The 24593-nt window shown below is 35.5% G+C and overlaps 3 protein-coding genes and 1 long non-coding RNA gene across 26 annotated transcripts; 1 reads left to right on the top strand and 3 right to left on the bottom strand.

Moving 5' to 3' along the window:
• Positions 1 to 1134: 1134 nt before the first annotated feature.
• Positions 1135 to 13734, bottom strand: LOC127067348 (uncharacterized). 21 transcript variants are annotated; one of them, XR_007782606.1, is made up of 14 exons: positions 13508 to 13734; positions 13170 to 13324; positions 12303 to 12388; positions 11980 to 12130; positions 10220 to 11039; positions 9671 to 9815; positions 9412 to 9491; positions 8510 to 9329; positions 8042 to 8131; positions 7778 to 7863; positions 7440 to 7691; positions 6643 to 7329; positions 3449 to 6549; positions 1135 to 2782 (listed from the first exon to the last, which is right to left on the bottom strand). It is a non-coding gene; the product is annotated as an uncharacterized LOC127067348 (long non-coding RNA). The 21 variants fall into 21 exon arrangements; XR_007782593.1 differs by having other exon boundaries at positions 7406 to 7691; XR_007782595.1 differs by having other exon boundaries at positions 1135 to 2297; positions 2635 to 2782; positions 6643 to 7691.
• A 2451-nt stretch (positions 13735 to 16185) lies between these two features.
• Positions 16186 to 19399, bottom strand: LOC127067369 (mitotic spindle assembly checkpoint protein MAD1-like). 3 transcript variants are annotated; one of them, XM_051002212.1, is made up of 7 exons: positions 19187 to 19399; positions 18570 to 18836; positions 18244 to 18474; positions 17705 to 18141; positions 17101 to 17553; positions 16719 to 17017; positions 16186 to 16630 (listed from the first exon to the last, which is right to left on the bottom strand). In XM_051002212.1, exons 2-7 carry the CDS (start codon positions 18834 to 18836, stop codon positions 16278 to 16280), a joined length of 2040 nt encoding a protein of 679 aa, XP_050858169.1. In that variant the 5' UTR covers positions 19187 to 19399; the 3' UTR covers positions 16186 to 16277. The 3 variants fall into 3 exon arrangements, with proteins under 3 accessions (XP_050858169.1, XP_050858168.1, XP_050858170.1); XM_051002211.1 differs by having other exon boundaries at positions 19093 to 19192; XM_051002213.1 differs by lacking the exon at positions 19187 to 19399 and adding an exon at positions 18924 to 19056.
• A 238-nt stretch (positions 19400 to 19637) lies between these two features.
• Positions 19638 to 21679, top strand: LOC127067370 (venom serine carboxypeptidase). The gene is made up of 2 exons (XM_051002214.1): positions 19638 to 20207; positions 20315 to 21679. The coding sequence occupies exons 1-2, from the start codon at positions 19920 to 19922 to the stop codon at positions 21431 to 21433; spliced, it is 1407 nt and encodes a 468-aa protein (XP_050858171.1). The 5' UTR covers positions 19638 to 19919; the 3' UTR covers positions 21434 to 21679.
• LOC127067372 (lysosomal thioesterase PPT2 homolog) lies at positions 21647 to 23472 on the bottom strand. Its single transcript, XM_051002215.1, has 4 exons — positions 23251 to 23472; positions 22813 to 23062; positions 22616 to 22734; positions 21647 to 22541 (listed from the first exon to the last, which is right to left on the bottom strand). The coding sequence occupies exons 1-4, from the start codon at positions 23404 to 23406 to the stop codon at positions 22194 to 22196; spliced, it is 873 nt and encodes a 290-aa protein (XP_050858172.1). The 5' UTR covers positions 23407 to 23472; the 3' UTR covers positions 21647 to 22193.
• Positions 23473 to 24593: the final 1121 nt, after the last annotated feature.

The raw sequence follows: 24593 nt of genomic DNA on the forward strand, positions 1-24593 counted from the left end.
ACCTTCAGACACAACCTCAGACACAACCTCAGACACAACCTTCAGATAATACTTTTTCTACAACTTTTATAGAATTTTCTCACAAGTTGTACGCACCTTTTATGTAAGTCTCACACAACTTTTACACACATTTTGGACATCTCACACAACTTTTGCACAACTCTCATACAGTTCTTAGACGTCTCTTTTACAATCTTTCCACAGCTTATGCCGCATAATTTAACATGAAACAAAAGGAAGTCTGATAGAATACTGAACGCAAATCAGACGTACTTCAGGCGGAATGTCATCGAAGCTCAGTCGTGTCTCTTATTCAATAAAGACGCAAGCTTGATGTAACCGTTTTCTTTTTAGACGATTATTCAAAGGCGTCGTATAAATGATCAATCACAAACATTCAAATTCTGATGTCTACTTATAGTTTCTCCTCTGTTTAATATTATATAATAAAATCACACAAATATCATGCAATAAAATTAAACAAATAGTATATATTAAAATGAGACAAATATTATACAATAAAATCAGGCAAATAGTATACAATAAAATGAAACAAATATTAGACACTAAAATCAGTCTGAGAGTGATTACACGGATATTACGGAGGCCTGCTACCTGTTTTAGAAAATGGCCGGTAGAGGCACTCTACGCTCTCATTCGTACGTACACACTTACGTTCACACCCATATGGCGGTGCCCCTGGGATTATGCAAATATGTTGTCATTTATCGATTCTACGTAATATTTAGAAAAATAAGCTGGGCATTACAGATAAACAGGAAAAACCAATCGATTACCTAAGAGAGAGGAACATAAGAAAAATAATTACTTCATATCACTGGATGGTTTTTATGCGATTACTGTGGAATTACGTCGAACCACTCTAAACCACCATAATACGTACTAGAATTTTTGCAAAATTTGTAAGGCTTACATAGAAACGAGCTTTATGGAAATGCTGGTGGTTACGCCGATTTTTCGATAATAACGCAAACGCCCCACGGACTATGCTAATTGCTGTTTATTAAATAACTACGTTAATATCTAGGATTAGTAAGTTGGTGGATGAAGATACCGTGGAAATTACACGGACATTTAGGAATTATGCAAAATCGACAAGCATTTTGACAAGCATTAGGTAAAAACAAATTTATTCGCTTATGCGGACACTATGACGTTACGCCTGACGCTCGGAGGACACCTAAATACGTTCTAGGATTGACGACAAATCTATGAGGATATACAGAAATGCTGCATTTTATGAAGACGCTGGTCGTTACTTGATTCGTAGGAAATAACGAATATGCCCCTGGGATTATGCAACGATGTTGTCGTTTAAGTAACCTCTCTAGAATCTAGGGAAATAAGATGGGTACTACGGATAACCTAGAAATTACGTCGGTATATTAGTAATTATTGAAGACAGATATTACATAAGAATAAAAAATAAAGCACAAATACTTACTTCAAATCGCCAGTCGGATAAGCCAAAATCTGTAAGGGTTACCCAGAAACGATGAGCTTTATAAAGATGCTGGTAGTTCGTATAGTCTACGTAAATAATGCAACCGCCTCAGGGACTATTCAAAAATGCTATCGACTAAATAACCTCGTTAATATCTAGAATTAATAAGCTGATCGTTACAGATATCCTGGAAATTACACGATCATCTAGGAGTTAGGAAAAATCGACATCCATTACGGAAAAACAATATACTTGAGCGAAATCACGAGATGGTTATGCGGAAAAAAATGAGATTACGGAGAAAGCTCGGAGGCCAAAAATGTCGTTTAAGTAACCTCGCTAGTATCTAAGAAAATAACCTGGGTATTGCTGATAAACCTAGGAACTACGTCGGTACGTTAGGAATTATTGAAAAACCGAGGGATTACCTAAAAAGAAAACGGACAAATACTTCTAATCACCGGATGGTAAAGCGAAGACAGTGGGGTTATGTCCCACGCTGTAGATTGCGTACTTAGATTTTTGTAAAATCTGTAGGTTACGCAGAAATGCCGGACTTTATGAAAATGCTAGTAGTTACGCAAATTCGTCGGATATAACGAGTGCCCCGCGGATTATGCAAAAAAAAAATGCAGTCGATAAAATAACCTCGGTAATATCTTCGATTAATAAGCCGACAGTTGTAAATACACGGGAACTACACGGTCATCTACGAGTTATCGAAAACCGACAGGAATTTACACAAGTATTACGTACAAAGGCAAGTACTTACGCGAAATCACAGGGTGGTAATGCGGAAAGAATCAGATTACGCCGCATTCTCGGAGGCCACCTAAATACGCCCTATTACCGACGCCAAATCTACAAGGATTACACAGAAACGCTGCATTTCCTGAAAACCCTAGTATTTACGCAGATTCGTCGGAAATAACGCGAGTGCCCCTCAGATTATGCAAAAAAAAAAAAATGCAGTCGATCATATAACATCGGTAATATCTTCGATTAATAAGCCGACAGTTGTAAATACACGGGAACTACACGGTCATCTACGAGTTATCGAAAACCGACAGGAATTTACACAAGTATTACGTACAAAGGCAAGTACTTACGCGAAATCACAGGGTGGTAATGCGGAAACAATCGGATTACGCCGCATTCTCCGAGGCTACCTAAATACGCCCTATTACCGACGCCAAATCTACAAGGATTACACAGAAACGCTGCATTTCCTGAAAACCCTAGTATTTACGCAGATTCTTCGGAAATAACGCGAGTGCCCCACAGATTATGCAAAAAAAATGCAGTCGATCATATAACCTCGGTAATATCTTCGATTAATAAGCCGACAGTTGTAAATACACGGGAACTACACGGTCATCCACGAGTTATCGAAAACCGACAGGAATTTACACAAGTATTACGTATAAATGCAAGTACTTACGCGAAATCACAGGGTGGTAACGCGGAAACAATCGGATTACGCCGCATTCTCGGAGGCTACCTAAATACGCCCTATTACCGACGCCAAATCTACAAGGATTACACAGAAACGCTGCATTTCCTGAAAACCCTAGTATTTACGCAGATTCTTCGGAAATAACGCGAGTGCCCCACAGATTATGCAAAAAAAAAATGCAGTCGATCATATAACCTCGGTAATATCTTCGATTAACAAGCCGACAGTTGTAAATACACGGGAACTACACGGTCATCCACGAGTTATCGAAAACCGACAGGAATTTACACAAGTATTACGTATAAATGCAAGTACTTACGCGAAATCACAGGGTGGTAACGCGGAAACAATCGGATTACGCCGCATTCTCGGAGGCTACCTAAATACGCCCTATTACCGACGCCAAATCTACAAGGATTACACAGAAACGCTGCATTTCCTGAAAACCCTAGTATTTACGCAGATTCTTCGGAAATAACGCGAGTGCCCCACAGATTACGCAAAATAAATGCAGTCGATCATATAACCTCGGTAATATCCTCGATTAATAAGCTGATAGTTGCAGATACACATGAAAGTACACGGTCATCTACGAGTAAAACCCTAGTATTTACGCAGATTCGTCGGATCTAACGAGTGCCCTACGAATTATAAAAAAGAAAAAAGAAAAATGCTGTCGTTTCAATAACCTAGCTAGTATCTACGAAAATAAGCTGCTTAGAGTATTCTACGAATAACGCAGCTGTTAAGAATGTCAAAAAGAAAAACCTCCGACAAGCATTATGAAAAAAGAAAAAAGTACTTTCGACAAATCTCGGGATCGTTATGTAAAAATACGTTACGCTACGTTACACTAGGGCTTTCAAATCGTGCAAAGGTTTCGCAAAATCGCTTGGCGTTGTAAAGAAGTTGGACATTGCAACGATTCATCGGAAGTACCCCTGGGACTATGCAAATATTCTGTCGCGTAAGTAACCCATCCAGTATCATGGAAAATAAGCTAGGGCTCTAAATACCCTCCAAATTACTATATACGCGAAGAATTACGGGACGAATAGAGATCACGTTAAAAAAAAAAAAATATGGTCGATAACTAAGTGATAATGTGGAAACGTTAGAGTTAAGTAGACACGCTAAAACGAAGCTAAATACACGCCATGGTTTACACAGAGACGTTAGGCTATATAAAAACGCGGATTCTTCGGATAAAACGAAAATATCCCGAACTATGAAAAAAAAAATGCCGCAGTTTAAATAACTTCGCTGGTACCTAGGAAAATGAGCTGCGGGTTGCAGATACTATGCAATTTACGCAACACGCGTAGAATTACGGAACGAACATAAAGGCATTAAGTGAGAAAAATACTTACTGCAAATCGTTGGGTCGCGTCTGGATTACACCGAAGTTAGACCACAGAAGTTCGGCTGAATACACGCAAAGGTTTACACAAAATTTGTAAGGATTATATAGATACGGTGGGCTTCATACAAAAAAAAAAAGAAACTACTGAAGACGCAACCCAGACGCAACCCAGACGCAATGCCCTTAACATTATGCAAAAAAAATACCATCGCTTCAGTAATCTCGATAGTATGTAGGTAAATAAATAACTCCGAGGTTGCAGATAACCTGAAAAAGACAAAACTCTGGGTGTCCACGTCGGACGTTGCGAAAAATCGATAGGACTTACGTGTAAAAAAAAACCATACCTTGCCAAATGGATACTTACGCCAAACCACGTAGTGGGCGAAATCGCTGCGTTGCGTCTGGCAGAGCCAGAGAATTTACCTAAATAAGGGTTAGGGGTTTACGCAATATTTCTAAGGGTTACGCCAATCTGTTCGGAATTACGCAACACGCTTAATTACGCACGAATGGATTCACGGTAGTTGAAACGCTCTACCATGCCCTAAAATTTCCGGTACACGCGTTGGACCGCGTTGAACCGCGCTAAACCTAGATCATTTTTATTTTTTGTCGTTTTACAATCATTTAAGCAATGTACGCTACATATGTACGCTCGGTAGTATCAAACTAATATTTACAGAATACAACCCCGCCGCTCAAGCTTTATACCGCTCGTAGTACGTAGAAAATAATTTTAATCGAACGTTTCGCAGAACAGAAATCTGCTTACATACTGCCTTCCTTTTTTTTCGACGCTTTCTTATTACAATGATAAAAATATTTTTTCTTTTTTAGTATATGAGCATTTCAATTATTCGCGAAGCTGGGGTCACGCGATATCCTAAGAATTGTCTAAAAAGATGTTTGTTGTTACGGATAAATACTGGACGACGGTTTTCGATACGCCCAACGGTGGTCTAAAATTCTCTTAACGCATCAAATTTATGTATGCTTTCTATCACTTTACAATTATTTAAACAATTTTACAATATACGTTTGTTCGGTATAAAATTATAATTAAACGATAATTCTCTCAACGCATCAGAATTTATGTATACTTTCTATTAGTTTAACTAATTATTTGAACATTCTATACTATACGTTTACTCGAGTTAAAATTATATTTAAATATTTTTCTCAACGCACCATTGTTTATATACGCTTCTTATCACTATACAATTATTTAAACGGTTTACAATATACGTTTGTTCGATATAAAATTATACTTAAATAATAGTTTTCTTAACGCACCCAAGTTTATGTATGCTTTCTATCACTTTACAATTATTTAAAGAATCTATAATATACGATTGGTCGATATAAAATAAGATTTAAACAATAATACAACCGCTTAAACGTTGCACCGCACGTAATATCTTGTGAAGTATAAAACAATTTTATGTTAACATTCCGGAAAGAAAAAATCAACTGATGTACTACCTTCCAATTGAAGTTTCATTTTTTCAACGCTCTATAAACTCCAACAATATTATAACAATGATTCTAACAAATTTGTTTCTATCTTGTAATTTTTCGTAAAACATCGCAATTATGCGCAAGACTAAAGCAGGGGAATCGTTTGAAATGCTGGTGGTTACGCAAAACGCTGAGAATTGAACAGAATACGACGTTAGGGATTGCACAGGTACGCTGAGGGTGTCGCAGAAACGCTCAGGGTATCATGCAAGATCGCTTAGGGTATCCAAGGTACGCTCAAGGTAGTGTCGCAGAAACGCTCGGGGTGTCGCAGAAACGCTCGGGGTGTCGCAGAAACGCTCGGGGTGTCGCAGAAACGCTCGGGGTGTCGCAGAAACGCTCGGGGTGTCGCAGAAACGCTCGGGGTGTCGCAGAAACGCTCAGGGTGTCGCAGAAACGCTCAGGGTGTCGCAGAAACGCTCAGGGTATCGCAGAAATGCTCAGGGTATCGCAGGATCGCTTAGGGTGTCACGCAGAAACGCTTAGGGGTGCGCAAAATCGCCGAGAATTACGTAGAACGTTGGAGCTTAAGCAGATTTAAAGAAGCAATACGCACGAAGGAGAGGCGAGTCTTCTTTCGGTTCGGTAAAATGAAGGAAGCGTTGTTTTCTTGCTGATTTTAACCCAATGGAAGATTCTTCAAGATTCCATCCTTCGTTATTGCTTCCATCGCATCTTCCTGGCTCCTTTTCTTTCCTCTCTCATCTTCATATTCATGATAGATCCTAGAGGAAGGAGGCTTTCCTATTTTAGGAAAATAATAAAAATGCAGTATTGAGACCTATAATAAAGTACATGGCGATAAAAAATACTAAAATATCATTAAACAATGCTAACCGTGAGTCGCAATTTTACAAAGACCATTTCCAACTAGAGCGTTGAATTGTTCTTTTATCCGTATCCAAACAGTAGAACGAAATTACAACATAGGCTTCCTAAAAGAAAAAAAAAAAAATTAACAAAGTTAATAAAAATAGTGTTATAATAAAAATATCAAAATGTTAAGTATTCCTCATCAGACAAGAGAATAAAGAACCATCTTGCTCTAACGAGCGTGATACTTCGGAACTGCTATCCGGGAATCCACGACCCAATTAACACATATATTTCGATTTAAGCAGTGTTCGTTCTGTCGTATACTATCGACGAAAAGCCTATCGTTTCTATTTCGCAGCGATATTTCAAGAGAGACCATATGATTCGTTGAAATAGTGTTATTTAAGACGCGTTCGCTTACATAGATTTTTTCATCGATTAAAGGAATGAAGTTACGATAACGTTATCCAACTTGAATAAACTTTGAATTATCAGCTACTCGATGTATATTAAATGAAAAATGTAATCGGAAGAAAAATATACTCCGATGTAAAAGTATCGTTAATAGAACACTGTTTAATCGAAGAATGAATGTGTAAACAGATGTCAATTCTGTTCGACTGTAACTAAATTCACCATGCTTATTTCAAGGAACACGGGCCACGATGCATTGTTAACAATAACGGACGAAATCGCAATGCCTATACCCTGAAAAAATAAATGTAGAATTAGCTAAACGTTATCGTAAAGGGTAACGTGAAAATAAATAATAATATATGTCAACTATTGCTTATCAGTTGTCGTCCTGTGTCCAATACCATTGCTTATCATAGATAAGTAAAACTGATGACGAAAATTTTGAACTTTATACTTCTTTCTTTCTATCATCGAAAATAATGATTCCTTAGCTGGTTGTTAGATCAAGGAACGCTTCCTTCCACGATTTAAGTAGCGTTCGTACTGTCAAGATGTCAATTCTGTTCGAATGTAACTAAATTCATCTTGCTTATTTTTAAGAAAACTAGCCACGATGTAATGTCAACAATAACGAAAGAAATCACGTCTACATCCTGAAAAAGTAGATATAGAATTAAGTAAACGTTCTCGAAAATATTATAGTGACAATAAATAACTATTTTTTTCAACTAACGCTTACCAGTCGTTGTTGTGTGTCGAACACCATTTATTATTGTAAATAAGTAAAATTGATGACGAAAATCTGGACGTCCTACCTCTTCCATTCTATAATTGAAAGTAACGATGACTTAGATGGTTATGTTACGTTAAGGAACGTAGTAAAATATGTTATATTTCGTAATTGAGCGTGATCGATGTTAATAAATTTACCAGCGAAAATTGTTTTCGATATTCTAGCGGTATATAACATAGGAGTGTACGTTAAATAAAATATTCTAATTACCTGCAATCAACGAGGATTCTGAGGCAGTAAGGGGGCTGTGGACCGCCGCGCTTGCGCATTACGTCACCTTTGCAATGGCTTCCCCACGTGCTTGTAACATTTCGATCCATTTGTACGAAAATATCGGAATATTAAAAATATGATATAAATTTTTCAATTTAATATCTCTCAAAATAAAGCTCCTAAGCGTGAAAACTATATTTTTAAGGAAAATGTACATAAGCCTGCATGCAATTACATATTTCTCCTAGATCATTTCTATATAATATCTTGTAGAATTTCTTCTAAGATCATATCTAAGTAGAACGCAGGTCTGCACTATTAATGGTCGAAAAAAAGAAAAAAAGAAAAAAAAAAGAATGAAATCAAGAAGATCGGTTTTCTGAGAAACCCACAATAAAATAAACTGCAGAATACAAAACGAAATATAGCTGCAGTAAAAGTATGAATAATTCAAAAATATCTTACGGCTAAAGAACTGTCAACCGCATTACAGCAATCAGGAAACGATCCGTCGAATGATACATCCACTCCGTGATTTAAGCAGTATTCGTTCTGTCATGTACTATCAACGAAAAGTCTACAATTTTTATTTCGCAGTGATATTCCAAGACGGACGACGACTCGTTAAAATAATGTAGATTAAGCGCGTTCGCGTACATAGATTTTCCCATCGATCGTCCTCGACGTGAGATCAATTAACGACATCTGAAGCAGGTCTAAAAAATAAGGAGGAGAGTAGAATGTCCTCGGTTATTTTATAATGCTGGACGAAGGCAGAGCAACCAGCGTAAATGCACAGAAAATGGTACGAGACAAATCTCGACCATAAACAAGTGCTCGATAAAAAGTGGGTTGCGTCTAGAAAGATTCAACTGCGCGGTGACGACCGTGCACAACTCCTCCCTATCCTGATGATGTCGATTATTAATCACATGACGACGATGAAGGTTGAAAGAATCCATGTAGAATCCACTAATGTAAAATTAAAGAAATAATGTTACATCAACGTTAATCAATTTGAATGAATTCCGAATTATCAACTATTCCACGTATATAAAACGCACTTCCCAAAAAATGTACAATCGAACAAAAAATATACTCTGACGGCAAATTACTAAAAGAAGTTTCGCTGAAAGAACACTGCTTAATCGAAGAATGAATGTATAAACTTAAACGGAAGACGTCTACTCTGTTGAACTCTAGCCAAATCAATCTTGCTTCTTTCTAGGAACATGGGCCACACTGTGTTGTTAACGCTGACGAACAAATTTACAGAATCTACGCCCTGAAAAGGTAAATATAGAATTAACTAAACGTTCCCAAAAAGATTACAGTGACAATAGCAATATTTTTTAACTACTGCGCACCACTCGTCGTCCTGTATCGAATATCACTTCTTATCGTACGTAAGTAAAATTGATAATCCGAACATCGTACCTCTTCCATCCTATAATCGACAGAACGATGGCTTAGATGATTATGTTAGGTTAAGGAACGCAGTAGAATAAGTTATATTTCGCAATTGAACGTGATCGATGTTAATAAATTCACTTGTGGAAATCGCGTTTTCGACATTCGATCGGTACATAAAATTAGAGCGTACGTTAGATAAAATATTCTAATTACCTGCAAGAAAAAAGCTTCGTCATAACACGTGCCAATCATTATTCAAAATGGTGGATTCTGAGGCAGCAAGGAGGCTGTGGACCGCTGCGCTTGCGCATTACGTCACCTTTGCAATGGCTTCCCCACGTGCTTGTAACATTTCGATCTATTTGTACGAAAATATCGGAACATTAAAAATATGATATACGAATTTAAAAACTATCTAAATTGATATCCGACTACTCCATACTATGAAAATTAATCGTTTCACTTTAATATCTCTCAAAATAAAGCTCCTAAGCGTGAAAACTATATTTTTAAGGAAAATGTACATAAGCCTGCATGCAATTACATATTTCTCCTAGATCATTTCTATATAATATCTTGTAGAATTTCTTCTAAGATCATATCTAAGTAGAGTGCAGGTGTGCACTATTAATGGTTGAAAAAAAGAAAAAAAAAATGAAATTAAGAGATCGGTTTTCTGAGAAACCCACAATAAAATAAACTGCAGAATACAAAACGAAATATAGCTGCAGTAAAAGTATGAATAATTCAAAAATATCTTACGGCTAAAGAACTGTCAACCGCATTACAGCAATCAGGAAACGATCCGTCGAATGATACATCCACTCCGTGATTTAAGCAGTATTCGTTCTGTCATGTACTATCAACGAAAAGTCTACAATTTTTATTTCGCAGTGATATTCCAAGACGGACGACGACTCGTTAAAATAATGTAGATTAAGCGCGTTCGCGTACATAGATTTTCCCATCGATCGTCCTCGACGTGAGATCAATTAACGACATCTGAAGCAGGTCTAAAAAATAAGGAGGAGAGTAGAATGTCCTCGGTTATTTTATAATGCTGGACGAAGGCAGAGCAACCAGCGTAAATGCACAGAAAATGGTACGAGACAAATCTCGACCATAAACAAGTGCTCGATAAAAAGTGGGTTGCGTCTAGAAAGATTCAACTGCGCGGTGACGACCGTGCACAACTCCTCCCTATCCTGATGATGTCGATTATTAATCACATGACGACGATGAAGGTTGAAAGAATCCATGTAGAATCCACTAATGTAAAATTAAAGAAATAATGTTACATCAACGTTAATCAATTTGAATGAATTCCGAATTATCAACTATTCCACGTATATAAAACGCACTTCCCAAAAAATGTACAATCGAACAAAAAATATACTCTGACGGCAAATTACTAAAAGAAGTTTCGCTGAAAGAACACTGCTTAATCGAAGAATGAATGTATAAACTTAAATGGAAGACGTCTACTCTGTTGAACTCTAGCCGAATCCATCTTGCTTCTTTCTAGGAACACAGGGCACACTGTATCGTTAACGCTCACGAACAAATTCACAGAATTTATGTCCTGAAAAGGTAAATATAGAATTAACTAAACTTTCCCGAAAAGATTAGTGACAATAGCAATATTTCTTAACTACTGCGCACCACTCGTCGTCCTGTTTCGAATATCACTTCTTATTGTACGTAAGTAAAATTGATAATCCGGACATCGTACCTCTTCCATTCTATAATCGAAAGAACGATGGCTTAGATGATTATGTTAGGTTAAGGAACGCAGTAGAATAAGTTATATTTCGCAATTGAGCGTGATCGTTATTAATAAATTCACTCGCGGAAATCGCATTTTTGGTATTCGTCGCTATATAAAATCTGAGTGAACGTTAGATAAAATATTCTAATTAACTAATAATTCTAATTAACGAGAGGACGAAGCTCGAGTGCAACGCTTGGCACGAGACAATTTAGAATGGCGGATTAAGCGGCAGGAAGGAAGCTATGGACCGTCGCGCGTACGCGTTACGTCATCATTCCAATGGCTTCCCCGCGTTTGTTGTTTCGATCTATTTGTATGAGAATATCGAAACGTTAAAAATATGATATACGAAATTAAAAACTATCTAAACGGATATCTTGTTACACCAAACTGTAAAAATTATTCGTTTCAATTTGACGCCTGTATAACTAAACGTTCATGTAGAGACTATTGCGACGATAAAAAATAATCTTTTTCAATTAACGCTTACCAGTCGTCGTTGTGTCGTACACCATTTATTATTGTAAATAAGTAAAATTGATGAGGAAAATGCGAACGTCGTAGCTCTTCCGTTGTACGATCGTAAATAATGATTGCTTACATGGTTATGTTAGGTTAAGGAACGCGGTACAATTTACGATTCGCAGTTGGGCGCGACCGATGTTAACAAATTTTATCGGAAAAATCGCGTTTTCGGCATTCGATCGGTATATAAAATAATGGTGCACGTTAAATAAAATATTTTCATTACCTGCAATTAACGAGAGGACGAAGCTTGGTTGGAACACGTGCCACGAACTGATTCAGAATGGCGGATTAAGCGGCAACAAGGAAGCTGTATCGTCGCGCATGCGCGTTACGTCAGCTTTGCAATGGCTTCCCCACGTGCTTGTTGTTTCGATCTATTTGTATAGAAATATCAAAACGTTAAAAATATGATATACGAAGTTAAAAACTATCGAAACGGATATCTTGCTACATAAAATTATGAAAATTAATCGTTACGATTTGATAAAATGTTCGAGTAAGGATTACAGCGATAATAAATAAGAACCTTTTTCGACTAATGCTTACCACTCGTCGTCGTGTGTCCAACACCATTTCTCATTGTAAATAAGTAAAATTGAAGACGAAAATCCAGACGTCGTACCTCTCCCATTCTATAATCAAAAGTAACGATGGCTTGTACGGTTGTTAGGTTAAGGAACGCGGTAGAATAAGTTATATTTCGTAGTCGAGCGTGATCGATGTTAATGAATTTACCCGCGGATATCGCTTTTTCGACGTTCGATCGGTATGTAAAATAATGGTACACGTTGAATAAACTATTCTAATTAACTACAATTAACGAACGGACGAAGCTCTGTTGCGACGCGTGCCACGAAACGATTTGGAATGGCGGATTAGGCGGCAGGAAGGAAGCTATGGACCGTCGCGCGTACGCGTTACGTCATCTTTCCAATGGCTTCCCCGCGTGTTCGTTGTTTCGATCTATTTGTATGAGAATATCGAAACGTTAAAAATATGATATACGAAGTTAAAAACTATCTAAACGGATATCTTGTTACACCAAACTGTAAAAATTATTCGTTTCAATTTGACGCCTGTATAACTAAACGTTCATGTAGCGACTATTGCGACGAGAAATAATAATCTTTTTCAACTAACGCTTACCAGTCGTCGTTATATGTCGAACACCATTTATTATTGTAAATAAGTAAAATTGATGACGAAAATCCGAAAGTCGTAGCTCTTCTATTGTATAACCGCAAAGAACGATTGTTTACACGTTTATGTTAGGTTAAGGAAGGTAGGACGATAATTTACAATTCGCAGTTGAGCGCGATCGGTGTTAACAAATTTTATCCGCTCAAATCGTGTTTTCTGCATTCAATCGCTATATAAAATAATGACGCACGTTAAATAAAATATTCTAATTACCTGCAGTCAACGAGAGGACGAAGCTGGCTTGCGACAAACGCCACGAAATAATTCAGAATGGCGGAGTAAGCGGCAGCAAGAAAGATGTGGACCGTCGTACGTACATATTGCGTCATCTTTCCAATGGCTTCCCCACGTGCTTGTAAAGTTTCGATCTATTTGTATGAAAATATCGGAACGTTAAAAATATGATATACGAAGTTAAAAACTATCTAAACGGATATCTTGCTATACCGTACTGTGAGAATTAATCATTTCGATTTGACGCCTGTATAACTAAACGTTCACGTAAAGATTGCAACGATAATAAATAACAATGTTTTTCAACTAATGCTTACCAGTCGTCGTTGTCGTGTGTCCAATATCATTTCTCATTGTAAATAAGTAAAATTGATGACGAAAATGCGAACGTCGTAGTTCTTCCATTGTATAATCGAAAATAACGATGGCTTGTATGGTTGTTAGGTTAAGGAACGCAGCAGAATATATTTCGTAGTTGAGCGTGATCGATGTTAATAAATTCACCCGTGGAAATAGCGTTTTCGACGTTCGATCGATATACAAAATTAGAGCGTACGTTGGATAAGATATTCTAATTAACTGCAATTAACGAGAGGACGAAGCTCGGTTGCGACGCGTGCCACGAACTAATTCGGAATGGCGGATTAAGCGGCAGGAAGGAAGCTATGGACCGTCCCGCGTACGCGTTACGTCATCTTTACAATGGCTTCCCCACGTGTTTGTTGTTTCGATCTGTTTGTATAATAATATGGAAACGTTAAAAATATGATGTACGAAATTAAAAACTATCTAAACGGATATCTTGCTGCATCAAATCAAATTTCGATTTGATATCTGTAGAAATAAAGCTCGTAAACGTGAAAATATATTTGTAAGGAAAATGTTCGTGCGCCCGCGTATGATTATTTTTCATATAAATGTATATTATTTTCGATGTTAGTATGCGGAAAGTATTAATTTTGAAGATTCTGCTTTTAGAAAGAGAGAGAGATAGTAACCATCCGATTCGTTCAAAGCTCCGTTTTTGTTGACAGTCCATTACTCGTTGTTTTATGTTGGTTTACGCCAACGATAAATACAGGTATAATTTTTTAACGATTTTGACGAACAAGATCGCTTTAAAGATGAATATTCGAGTGAGAATACGATTCTTCCGAACTTTCGAATATGCGCTTCGTTTTGTTTGAAAAAATCGTGTCAAAAAATGATGTTTTCTCGACGATAATTCATGCATAAAAATAAAGGATAAGGTTAATTTTAAAACATTTAAATGATCCTTATTGCAAAGTCTCGTTGCTTACGCACACGTAAATTTGTCTCTTTTTAAATACATAGAATCTTAATAGAAAGAGAAAGATAACATTAATATATAGACAATAGCTTATTGTTTCCAGCAAACAACGAAAGAAAAACTAGTCGAGAATGATGTATTGTTATTACTACGTGTGTATATATTGTATATATACACGTTGTACAATTCGGAGAATTTGGCAAGCTTGTAGGGAAAAGTATTTGTAAATAATCAAAGGACGACGGGAGAGATCGACTTTCCTCCATTCGTTGTCCTTACTAACGCGTCGTTAATACGCAGTATTCGTTCCTCTAAGCAGCTATCTGGACGTGTTTTATCTAGACAACGAATCATTCTAACAACGCTTGCATCGTGTAAGTATTATATTTCTTAAGTATTTCTCATAACTTAATTTACATTGATAATTCAATACTGGATTGTAAATTCAAGTTGCAAGAGACATTCATAACGCTTTAATATGGTTCTTTAAACTTTTCCCAGAGCTTCGGAATAATAATTTTTTTGTTATTGACGAATCTTATGGCGACAAATATATACTGCTGTTTCATATATCATCAAAAATTATAATATTAAAATATAACTATAAAATATGAGACTATAATATTAAAACGTAAAATAATTGTCTGCATATCGATATCCTAGGGCAGTTTTCTGTGTAATAATAAGCTTGATATGATGTAAAACTGCTAAGTATATATATCTATATACAATTATCTTCTCTGATGTTTATCGTTCTTTTTTAGCACGTACAATTTTTGGAAGCGTAAAATTAAGATTAATTAGTGGGACATAAAATTAATTGTGTGTGTTTATATATGGGATAACCTTATACGGAAGTATGAAAGATTGTGTGTGCGTGTATGTGTGTATGAAAATTGAGTATAATACGAAGTACCATATATGAAGTATAATTAATGGCAAATTATTAATTGATACATCGTTAAAAAGTGAAAGAAGTACCGATACCGCAAAAATAGAATAATTTGAAATAGAAAGCATCCACAAGAAACGTCGATTTTATTTTTGCAGATATTTTTAAAACGTAACGATCCCATGACTTGCGAACATTTACGTACGAAAATCGCGTTTTCGACAATCGATTGGTATATAAAATAAGATTGTACCATAGAAAATTCTAATTATCCGCAATTAACGAGACGACAAAGCTTGATTGCAATCTGTACCATAAAATAATTCAAAATGAAGTATTCAACTGCAACAAGGAGACTAAGTGGACCGTCGTGCAGGCTGCATTTAAATTCAATAAAAATTTACCATGTTCTATGATGATCTTTTTCATTTTTTCGTATTGTCCATTTCTTGTGTCTCAATGGAGATATAGATTATTTTATTATTTAATATATTCATTATTATATCTGTTTTGAAATTATATACATATATAAATTATATAAATTATTTCTTCAAAAAGAATTGTGTCATAAAATGTTGTTCTTTTTGAGAATAGTTCATCTATAGAAATAAAAATTTTCTAACAATTTGAGAAGTGATCTCTGTATGATATAGAACTATTATGTATACATACGTGCACATATATATATATATATATATATATATATATATTATGATGATGATGATGATGAATACAAATCCCAGGATAGAACAGAATAAGAAGGTATTAAATCACATTTATGGTGAGAATCCATTTATAAAGTATTACACAAAGTGTTGCAATATACTTCAATTCCATAAAAATGAATAGTTTATACAATAAGTAATTATGCATTTAGTAAATTAAAATTACGATATAAATAAAATTAATTCATGACATTTGTCATCGTTTGCTGTGAAAAGAGTTCCGATTGCACTGCGTTAAGAAACATAGGAACGCTGTGTTGTCTCTGTAAATGACGCTCGATAAAAGTACCAAGAGTCGCGGAGAAGGCAGTTTCCAGTAAGTCAACTCCTTCCTCGCCAACGTGAAAGAAGAGAAAGTCATCCGGCGATTCGGCGTATTGACTGGACAATTTGTAACGTCCTTCTTTAGTTCTATCGACTCTCCAACCAAATAATTGATAACACGCTTGCCTGTACTCTTGAGAAGACGCTTTAAAGGCTTCTTTCAGACGTGCAATCTTTATGTCATGAGTTTGTTTGAGTTCAGCAATTTCTAAATAACAATGTTTATAATGAAATTAAATGATACGTATACGTTTAATAGTAATAATTTATGCAATAATTTATAATACAATAATTACCTTGTATTTGTAATGAGGACGCTATCGTTCCTGCACCGCCTGCAGCGACTTTAGCTCTCAATTCTTCAAGCTCACGTAATAAGGCCTTTTGCTTCTCCTCGGCTTGCTGTTCCGCTATTGCAGCAGGATTCATAGTAAAATGTAATACCCTAGCATTACTGTTAAAATCACCTTTCAAAGTTCGGTGTTCTATTTCTCCTTTTAACCTTTCGATCTCTTCTCTTAACTTGTTGCATTCCTCCTTTTGATTATTACCTTCTACAGATTCCAGATCCGCTTCTAATTTGGCAATCAAATCCCTAATTAATCATAAAAGTAATCATTATTTTAGTTATTCCTAATACACTGCCATTGTACATATTGATAGGATAATTTCGAGTACCTGTATCCTTCGATAGTGCGTTCTAATGCAGGGACTCTCTCAAGCATCGCATTGCTACTGTCTACTGTCATTTCTTTTTCATACAAATCCAATTGTTGTCTATAACTGTCTCTTTCTCTTGTGACAAGCATCATTTTTTTTTGCAATCTGCTAACTAACTTATTTAATTTTTCTTTCGATGATGTCACATCTACGGCCAATTGTTTAGCCTGCTCGTAATTCTTTGACAAATTTTGACACTCCCTTTGTGCTGCATCCAGCTTGGATTTGAGCTGACCTTCTTCTGCCATTAAAACTGCTTCTGCTTGTTGAAGTCGATTTAATTCACGTTTTAACGTAGATGGTCCACCATTAATCCCTATAGATTCGTATTCCGAAAGACGAAGCAATAACTCTGATCGCTTCGTCTCAAGCATCGCAACTTGCTGCTCAATTTTTTCGGTGTGCTCTAACCTGTAATGTACATTAGAAAAAACGTATTAAAGTACATACACCCATACATATACATACATGCGTGTGTATATATATATGTATGATGTATATATAAATTATGTAATATTATTTTCAATAAAATTTACATACAATAACCATTTAAGGTTGATACCTTTTAGTTATGCTAGCCATTTGTTCCTCTAGAAGTAATTTTCCTCTAACCGATTCCCTTAAAACTGTTATTGTATCCCTAGCTACATTCAATTCTTTTTCGAGTTCACTCGCTTTTGCTGCTCTTGCAACTAATTGTTTACCCTCCTCCCAGAGTGCCTTTTCCGACTCTAACTTCTCCATTTTAATCTTCAAATTTTGAAGTTCTACGTTTTGTAACTCGTAGTCTTTCTGAGACGCCCTACATTCCCTTAATTTTTCTTCCAATTGAGTTATTCTGTCTTCGGCAGCTTGTAACTTCAATTGAGCATCCGCTTGAGCTATGTCATCCTTTGGTGGAGTAGTTTTCTCTTGTGCAGGCGCATTTCTAAGATCCTCCAAAAGTTTTGCATTTTCATTTAATAGCGTTACAGTTTTTTGTTCTAAATTTACTTTTACCTAATCATTAGAAATATAGAAAGACAAGGACAACATATATTGTGATTAAATTGAAAAGAATAATGAAGAAAACAAGTATGCTGAACTTTAAATCGACTTTACCTGAAATAGTTCTTTCTCCGACACAGCTTGTGCTTCACGTGCTTCTTGAATGGTTCTTCTAGCAACGTCTAACCGCACTTCTAGTTGTTTAATGGTCTGCTTTTCTTGTTCTACTTGCATTTCTAAAAGACTTTTTTCTTTTTCAAATACTTCTTCCATTTGTCTTCGTATTTTATGAAGTTGCTGAACTGCCGCTTCTTGATGCGACAGTCTTGTTTTTAAAGAAACTACCTAGAAATACATTCCAAACAACGTGTATATTTATTGAAATCAAGTATTATTACTTAATGTATAATTATATGACTGATATTCTTTATTATAATTACTTCTCCTTTTAATCTTCTCCATTCCCATGGACTACCAGGCATAGGATCATTATCGCTTTTATTTGATATGGAATTACTGGCAGCTGTATCGTCCAGTTTTTGACGTTTCGGAGAAATACTGCATGCATCGCTATTATTAAACATTGGTGGATTATATGCTGTACCAGAAAGACGGACGGAAACTCCACTATTCCGGCGATAAGCTTCTGATCCAGATCGAAGGTCCTTTATCATTTTTATTACACTTGTAGGATCTTTGTCATCCATCTACGTACACGTAAATTTAATTAAAAACGATATTTTATTCGTATTTTTCCTTTTCAATTAAAAATATTGCCGATCGCTTTTTCTAACCTAGCTTTAACGGACTATCTTTAGGGAGGCAGAAGAAGGGTAAAGATTTTTATTTCTTACTATGTCAAATTATAAAACGCACAACTTTATGAATGTATAAATACCCGCTATACCGTCATCTGGCGTTGGTTACAACGTTGATGACTTTTGAAAATCAATATATACTTACTATTTTTTTTACAAATTTTTGAGACTTTTGCAAAGCATTATTTTCTATCATCGCAAATAACTTTTCGTGTTGTATAGGTATATTATATACTCACCTTGCGGAACGAATATAGGTTATTCGTATCAACAGATTTAGTTAAAAGTTAAAAAAAAAGCAAAGTAATTTTCTATGTACGTAATGTCAGCCGTCGCTGTAACAATACGCGTAACTATCGCTGCTTTGATATTTCAGAAAAGCAAAATGTACGCGCTTGAGCAGACATTACATGTACGACTCCATTCTCTTTTACGACTGCGCGTGATAAATGTTACAGTATTTTTTATTATTTGCGCCCTCTGTTAACAATATAATATAATAATTATGTAATATACATGAACAAATATTTCAATATTTGTTGAATTTGTGTATCATTAAATTTTCACATTGAAAAATATATTTTCAGAGATGAGTGCAAGTCCCAATAATAAAATATTAAATAGTTGTAAAAATATGCCTATACGTGTTTTTACAAAAATGTATCACACATTGACGCCATCACGATTATGAGGGAGGATGGGGTGCACCATAAAAATTCAAATATTTCACCGCCAAAAATATCGACAATCGATGGAAAATATCGAGCATTCCTTTGATTTTATATTTAAATGACTAAACGTAGAGGGAGCATAGTATGCGTTCTAAATTAAGAAATATTTAAGTGTGCAAAGTATGTACTTATATTTAATACGGAGTAGGAGATAGATCGCTAGCGAATCGGAAAACTTTCAAAGTTGTTGGTCCATGAATACCCATATATTTGTAAACCGCGGACGTATATAGCCGAAATAATGACCCAGCTATTCAGTCTGTTTGTCTTTTTTGTATTCGTAAGAGCAGACACCCATGGATTTACAAACATTTATCCAAAATTGAAGAAATTTGTTCTTGATAAAAATGCAGATGTGGGTGAGCCTCTTTTTCTAACACCACTTATTGAAAGTGGAAAGATCGATGAGGCACGAAAGGAAGCTATTGTTGAACACAAGGAGATAGGTGCGGTTAGCAGCTACGCTGGCTACTTTACAGTGAATAAGGAATACAATTCTAATTTATTCTTCTGGTTTTTCCCTGCACAGGTAAGTTAAACATTTGATAGTAGTAAAACTGGAAAGAAAAGCAATATTTTTAATTTTCACTATTTTTATCGTATTTTAATTTTTAATTTTCACTATATTTATCGTAGCATAATCCGAAGGATGCACCAGTAGTATTGTGGTTACAAGGTGGTCCAGGAGCAACATCCTTGTTTGGTCTTTTCATGGAAAATGGACCATTTTTTGTTACTTCAAACATAACTCTTGCACCGCGTAAATATTCCTGGAGTATTTCTCATAACTTAATTTACATTGATAATCCAGTTGGCACCGGATATAGTTTTACTAAGAATGATAAAGGCTATGCTAGTAATGAAACTCAAGTTGGAAGAGACATTCATAACGTTTTAGTACAGTTCTTTAAACTTTTCCCAGAGCTTCAGAATAATGATTTTTTTGTTACTGGCGAATCTTATGGTGGCAAATATGTACCTGCTGTTTCTCATGCCATCAAAGACTATAATATTAAGGCAGAAACTAAAATAAATTTGAAGGGTTTGGCGATAGGAAATGGATTTACAGATCCCGAACATCAACTTTTATATGGCGATTATTTATATCAACTTGGTATAATAGATTTAAATGGAAAAAATTTGTTCCATCAATATGAGAAAAAAGCACATGATTTAATTGAGCAAAAAAAATATGTAGATGCTTTTGAGTTGTTTAACACATTACTCTCTGGTGATTACGATTCTCCATCTCTCTTTACAAATATAACTGGTTTTAATTATTACTTTAATTATTTACGGACAGAAGATACTAACGAATCTCAATGGATGTCAGAGTGGGTACAGAGAGACGACGTTAGGCGTGCGATACATGTAGGCAATTGTTCCTTTAATCTTGAAACTAAAAATGTTGAAGATCATTTAAAAGGAGATATCATGCAGTCTTTAGCAATACTGGTGTCAGATTTGGTACAACATTATAGGGTACTTATTTATAATGGCCAACTTGATATTATTGTAGCATATCCGCTCACTGTTAATTACTTGCAAAATTTGAAATGGCCTGGTGCAAAGAAATATAAAACTGTTGATCGGAAACAATGGTGGGTTCAAGACGAGTTAGCTGGTTACACAAAATCTGTCGATAATTTAACAGAAGTTCTTGTGCGAAATGCAGGTCATATGGTTCCATACGATCAACCTCGTTGGGCTCTTGATCTTATTACCCGCTTTACACATAACAAAAAATTCAAATAAGTTGCCGAATAAGGGCTTGCAGCGAAATGTATGTGATACTCTTTGTTATAGGCATTGAGGCTATTTTTATCACTTTTCATATAATAATATATAGATTTATATATAGATGTAGAGGAAAAAGTTAAACGAACAAATGTATACAAACTAGAATAAAGTTATGATTACATGAAAAGTGTTAAAAGGTGATAAACTTGAATTATTGTCAGACAATGATGAACAATAATAATAAACTTTTATTATTTCATAGGTTTGTACATAAGCATACTTATCAAAATTTTATATACCTCCAAAAAAAACAAAAAAAAAAAAAGAAAAAAAAAGAGAAAAAGAAAATCGAAGTTCAGAATTGTCAACGACATGCGAGCTTCAACAAATTGTTTAAGATTTCATAAACTTATATATTCTGTTTTGATCATTACGCTTTACAATATAACAGTGATGTATAAAAAGTACGAGCTTTTATTTATATTGTAATAAAACGTTAAAAATGGCGTATATTTATGATATAGACATTACGCATGAACACAATCAGTCGCGGTGACAAGCACCCTTTACTTAAAGATATTTAAAAATTTTATTAGATCGTTTTTAATTCAGGATCGACTTATTTCGATATTAATAAATGCAGACTTGTAAAAAATTTAATTAATTCTTTGGAAAATATCAATATATCATTTGATAGCTTATTTAATAGTTATACCAATGTAATAGACTATATAAATTGTCATCTATTAATTTAACTTTATTCGCAATATTTTACTTAATCTAAATATGGCAGTAGAAATTCATCTATTATTGATATATTTTTGTGCCATCCATAATGAGGTACTCCTGGCACAGTAATGATATCCAATTTTCCCTGTTTATCTAGAATTTTCAAACCAATGAGATCATCCTGATAAATAGATCTATCGCGCAATTCTAAAACCGTTTCATTTTTGTCATAATATCCAAATTGACTGCTTTGCCATGGAGTAATGACACCATCGTCTGGACCACCGATGAGTATCATACGATTTAATTTTGCAAGACCCGATTTGAAGATAGTTTTATTGGTTTTCTCATTATTCACGTATGGTAAAAATTTACTGTACTTAAAGTATAACTCCTAAAATAATAGTAATAATTTTGATTAGAGATAAAGTATGCAGAAATGTTGAAAAGTAAAGAAAAAAATGAAACCTGATGGTGAGGATCATTCCAGTAATTCCCTACGCTTGTAAGTTGTCCAACTTTTGAATAAAACAATTCATAAGCCGTTTCACATACCAAATTTGGAAAAAACAAATGTAGGAAACGAGCTATAAGAAATATCGGAACGATTAATGTCGCAACAGTTAACATTTGTTACGTTTTTTGAATAATATCATCTGCCTTACTTCCATACTGTCCCGCTTGAGGCGAACTTAAGGAAATAAAATTCCTTACATTATGTTCAGGAAATCTCTGTAAAATGGCTCTGGCAAGTAAACCTCCCTGACTATAGCCTATCAAATGTATTCCCTCGGGAAAAGCTGCACCTATAGATATAACATCCATTCCTATTTCCTCTACTTGACGCCACATAGGTTGTAAACTTTCCCAACCGGCGTACCTAATGGTATTATAAACCTGACTTCCAGGATGCATCTAGGAAGATAATTAAAAAATTTCATTTTATTGTATCATTATAAAAGGTGCGTCGAAAGGTTTTCGAACATTAGATAATGTCAAAAACAACCGTTCACATCCATCGAGCCATCATTTTTCCATGATTATCAACATAGTATAATAGCGACATCTAGATAATTTTTATATTATTTTTTTGTACAACTTACTTCTTCTATTCTGTTACTGATAAGCTCCATGCTATCACTACCTGTAAGTACCCCATGGATTACTACCACGGCGTGATAGGATTTAGCTCCGTTACCGCACAATATTAATGTTGAAAGGAAAATATTGAAGGTCCAGAGATATCGTACAATCGCCATGTTTCGATATATTAAATGATACTTCCTAACCAAGTGAGAATGTACTTTTTGAACTTTCAGTAGCGCCAAATTAAACGAAAAAAACGGTTGAACTGCATAACACGCGTTGGAATTTGATTTGTTTGATGTCGATAACGAGGTGATCCTATTTATCGGTACAGATAAATTATCAACGTCGGATAATTAAGTTGTAACATAAATCGGACGATGATAAGTTAATAAGAGAAATGTTTTGATCAAACTTACCATACTCATTTTTCCTCAAAAGTCGATTTTCCGAAAACGAAAAAAAAAAAAAAATAACTATCTTCTTCTATCAATTCGTTTAACGAGTGAAAGATCCTACATATCTTTTTTATATTATCGAATCTAATAGAAATCGCGTGCGCGAAACCGAATGTTAAACTTACAGAGATTATTATTGCTGTCTGCCCAACTAAGGACATTCTAATCGAGTAAGAAGTACATTTAATCGTATCGAGCGATATGTCAAAGGTGAATCTCCCGTTGACCGTTGTGTCAGAGGCATACCGGATCCGTATGCCTCGGTATGTGAATTGGAGCGCATATCCACTATCAACAACGATCATTGATCGCTTCCGCACGGTTTTCAAGAGTTTACGATGGGAGAGAACAAGGGAAAAAGAGAGAAAGAGAGAGCGCCGACATCCAAAGGAATCCAATTGCATACGGCAGTAGTGCGTTGGCGAATGTAGCGAGTCGCACCCTAATATTGTACTTATGGGAGAGTTTGTATGGTAGGTGGCGGGGCACGTGGCGTTTCCCGTGCTCTGTCTGACCATACATCACTCCGCTCTGACATCAACCCCCGCTTCGGAGAAGCTCGTGCAGGAGTAGCGCGATGTCGAGCGCATTGTTTCGAACGGCGTCATCCACGATTATCAGGCTTTTGCCCCTCGAACAACAACCCCTTTTCTCTCATAATACTCGATCCTCCTTTCACCCTCCTTCGCCACCCTTTCGATCACCCGCCTTTTCATAAACAGGAGAACATTATCAGCTATTTGTAAGAGCATTTCTGTCATTCTGTTATGAGCAAAGATTTTGCGTCAATGAATTTTGTCAATGAATTATTTACACGTGGATTAAACAATCTGCATTCAAGATTTCAAAACTATCGATGCGTCTTGCTATATGAATTCGAGCGAAAAGATGAGAGAGAAAAA

Source organism: Vespula vulgaris, chromosome 10, assembly GCF_905475345.1.
Source record: "Vespula vulgaris chromosome 10, iyVesVulg1.1, whole genome shotgun sequence".
NCBI classification, from domain to species: Eukaryota; Metazoa; Arthropoda; class Insecta; order Hymenoptera; family Vespidae; genus Vespula; species Vespula vulgaris.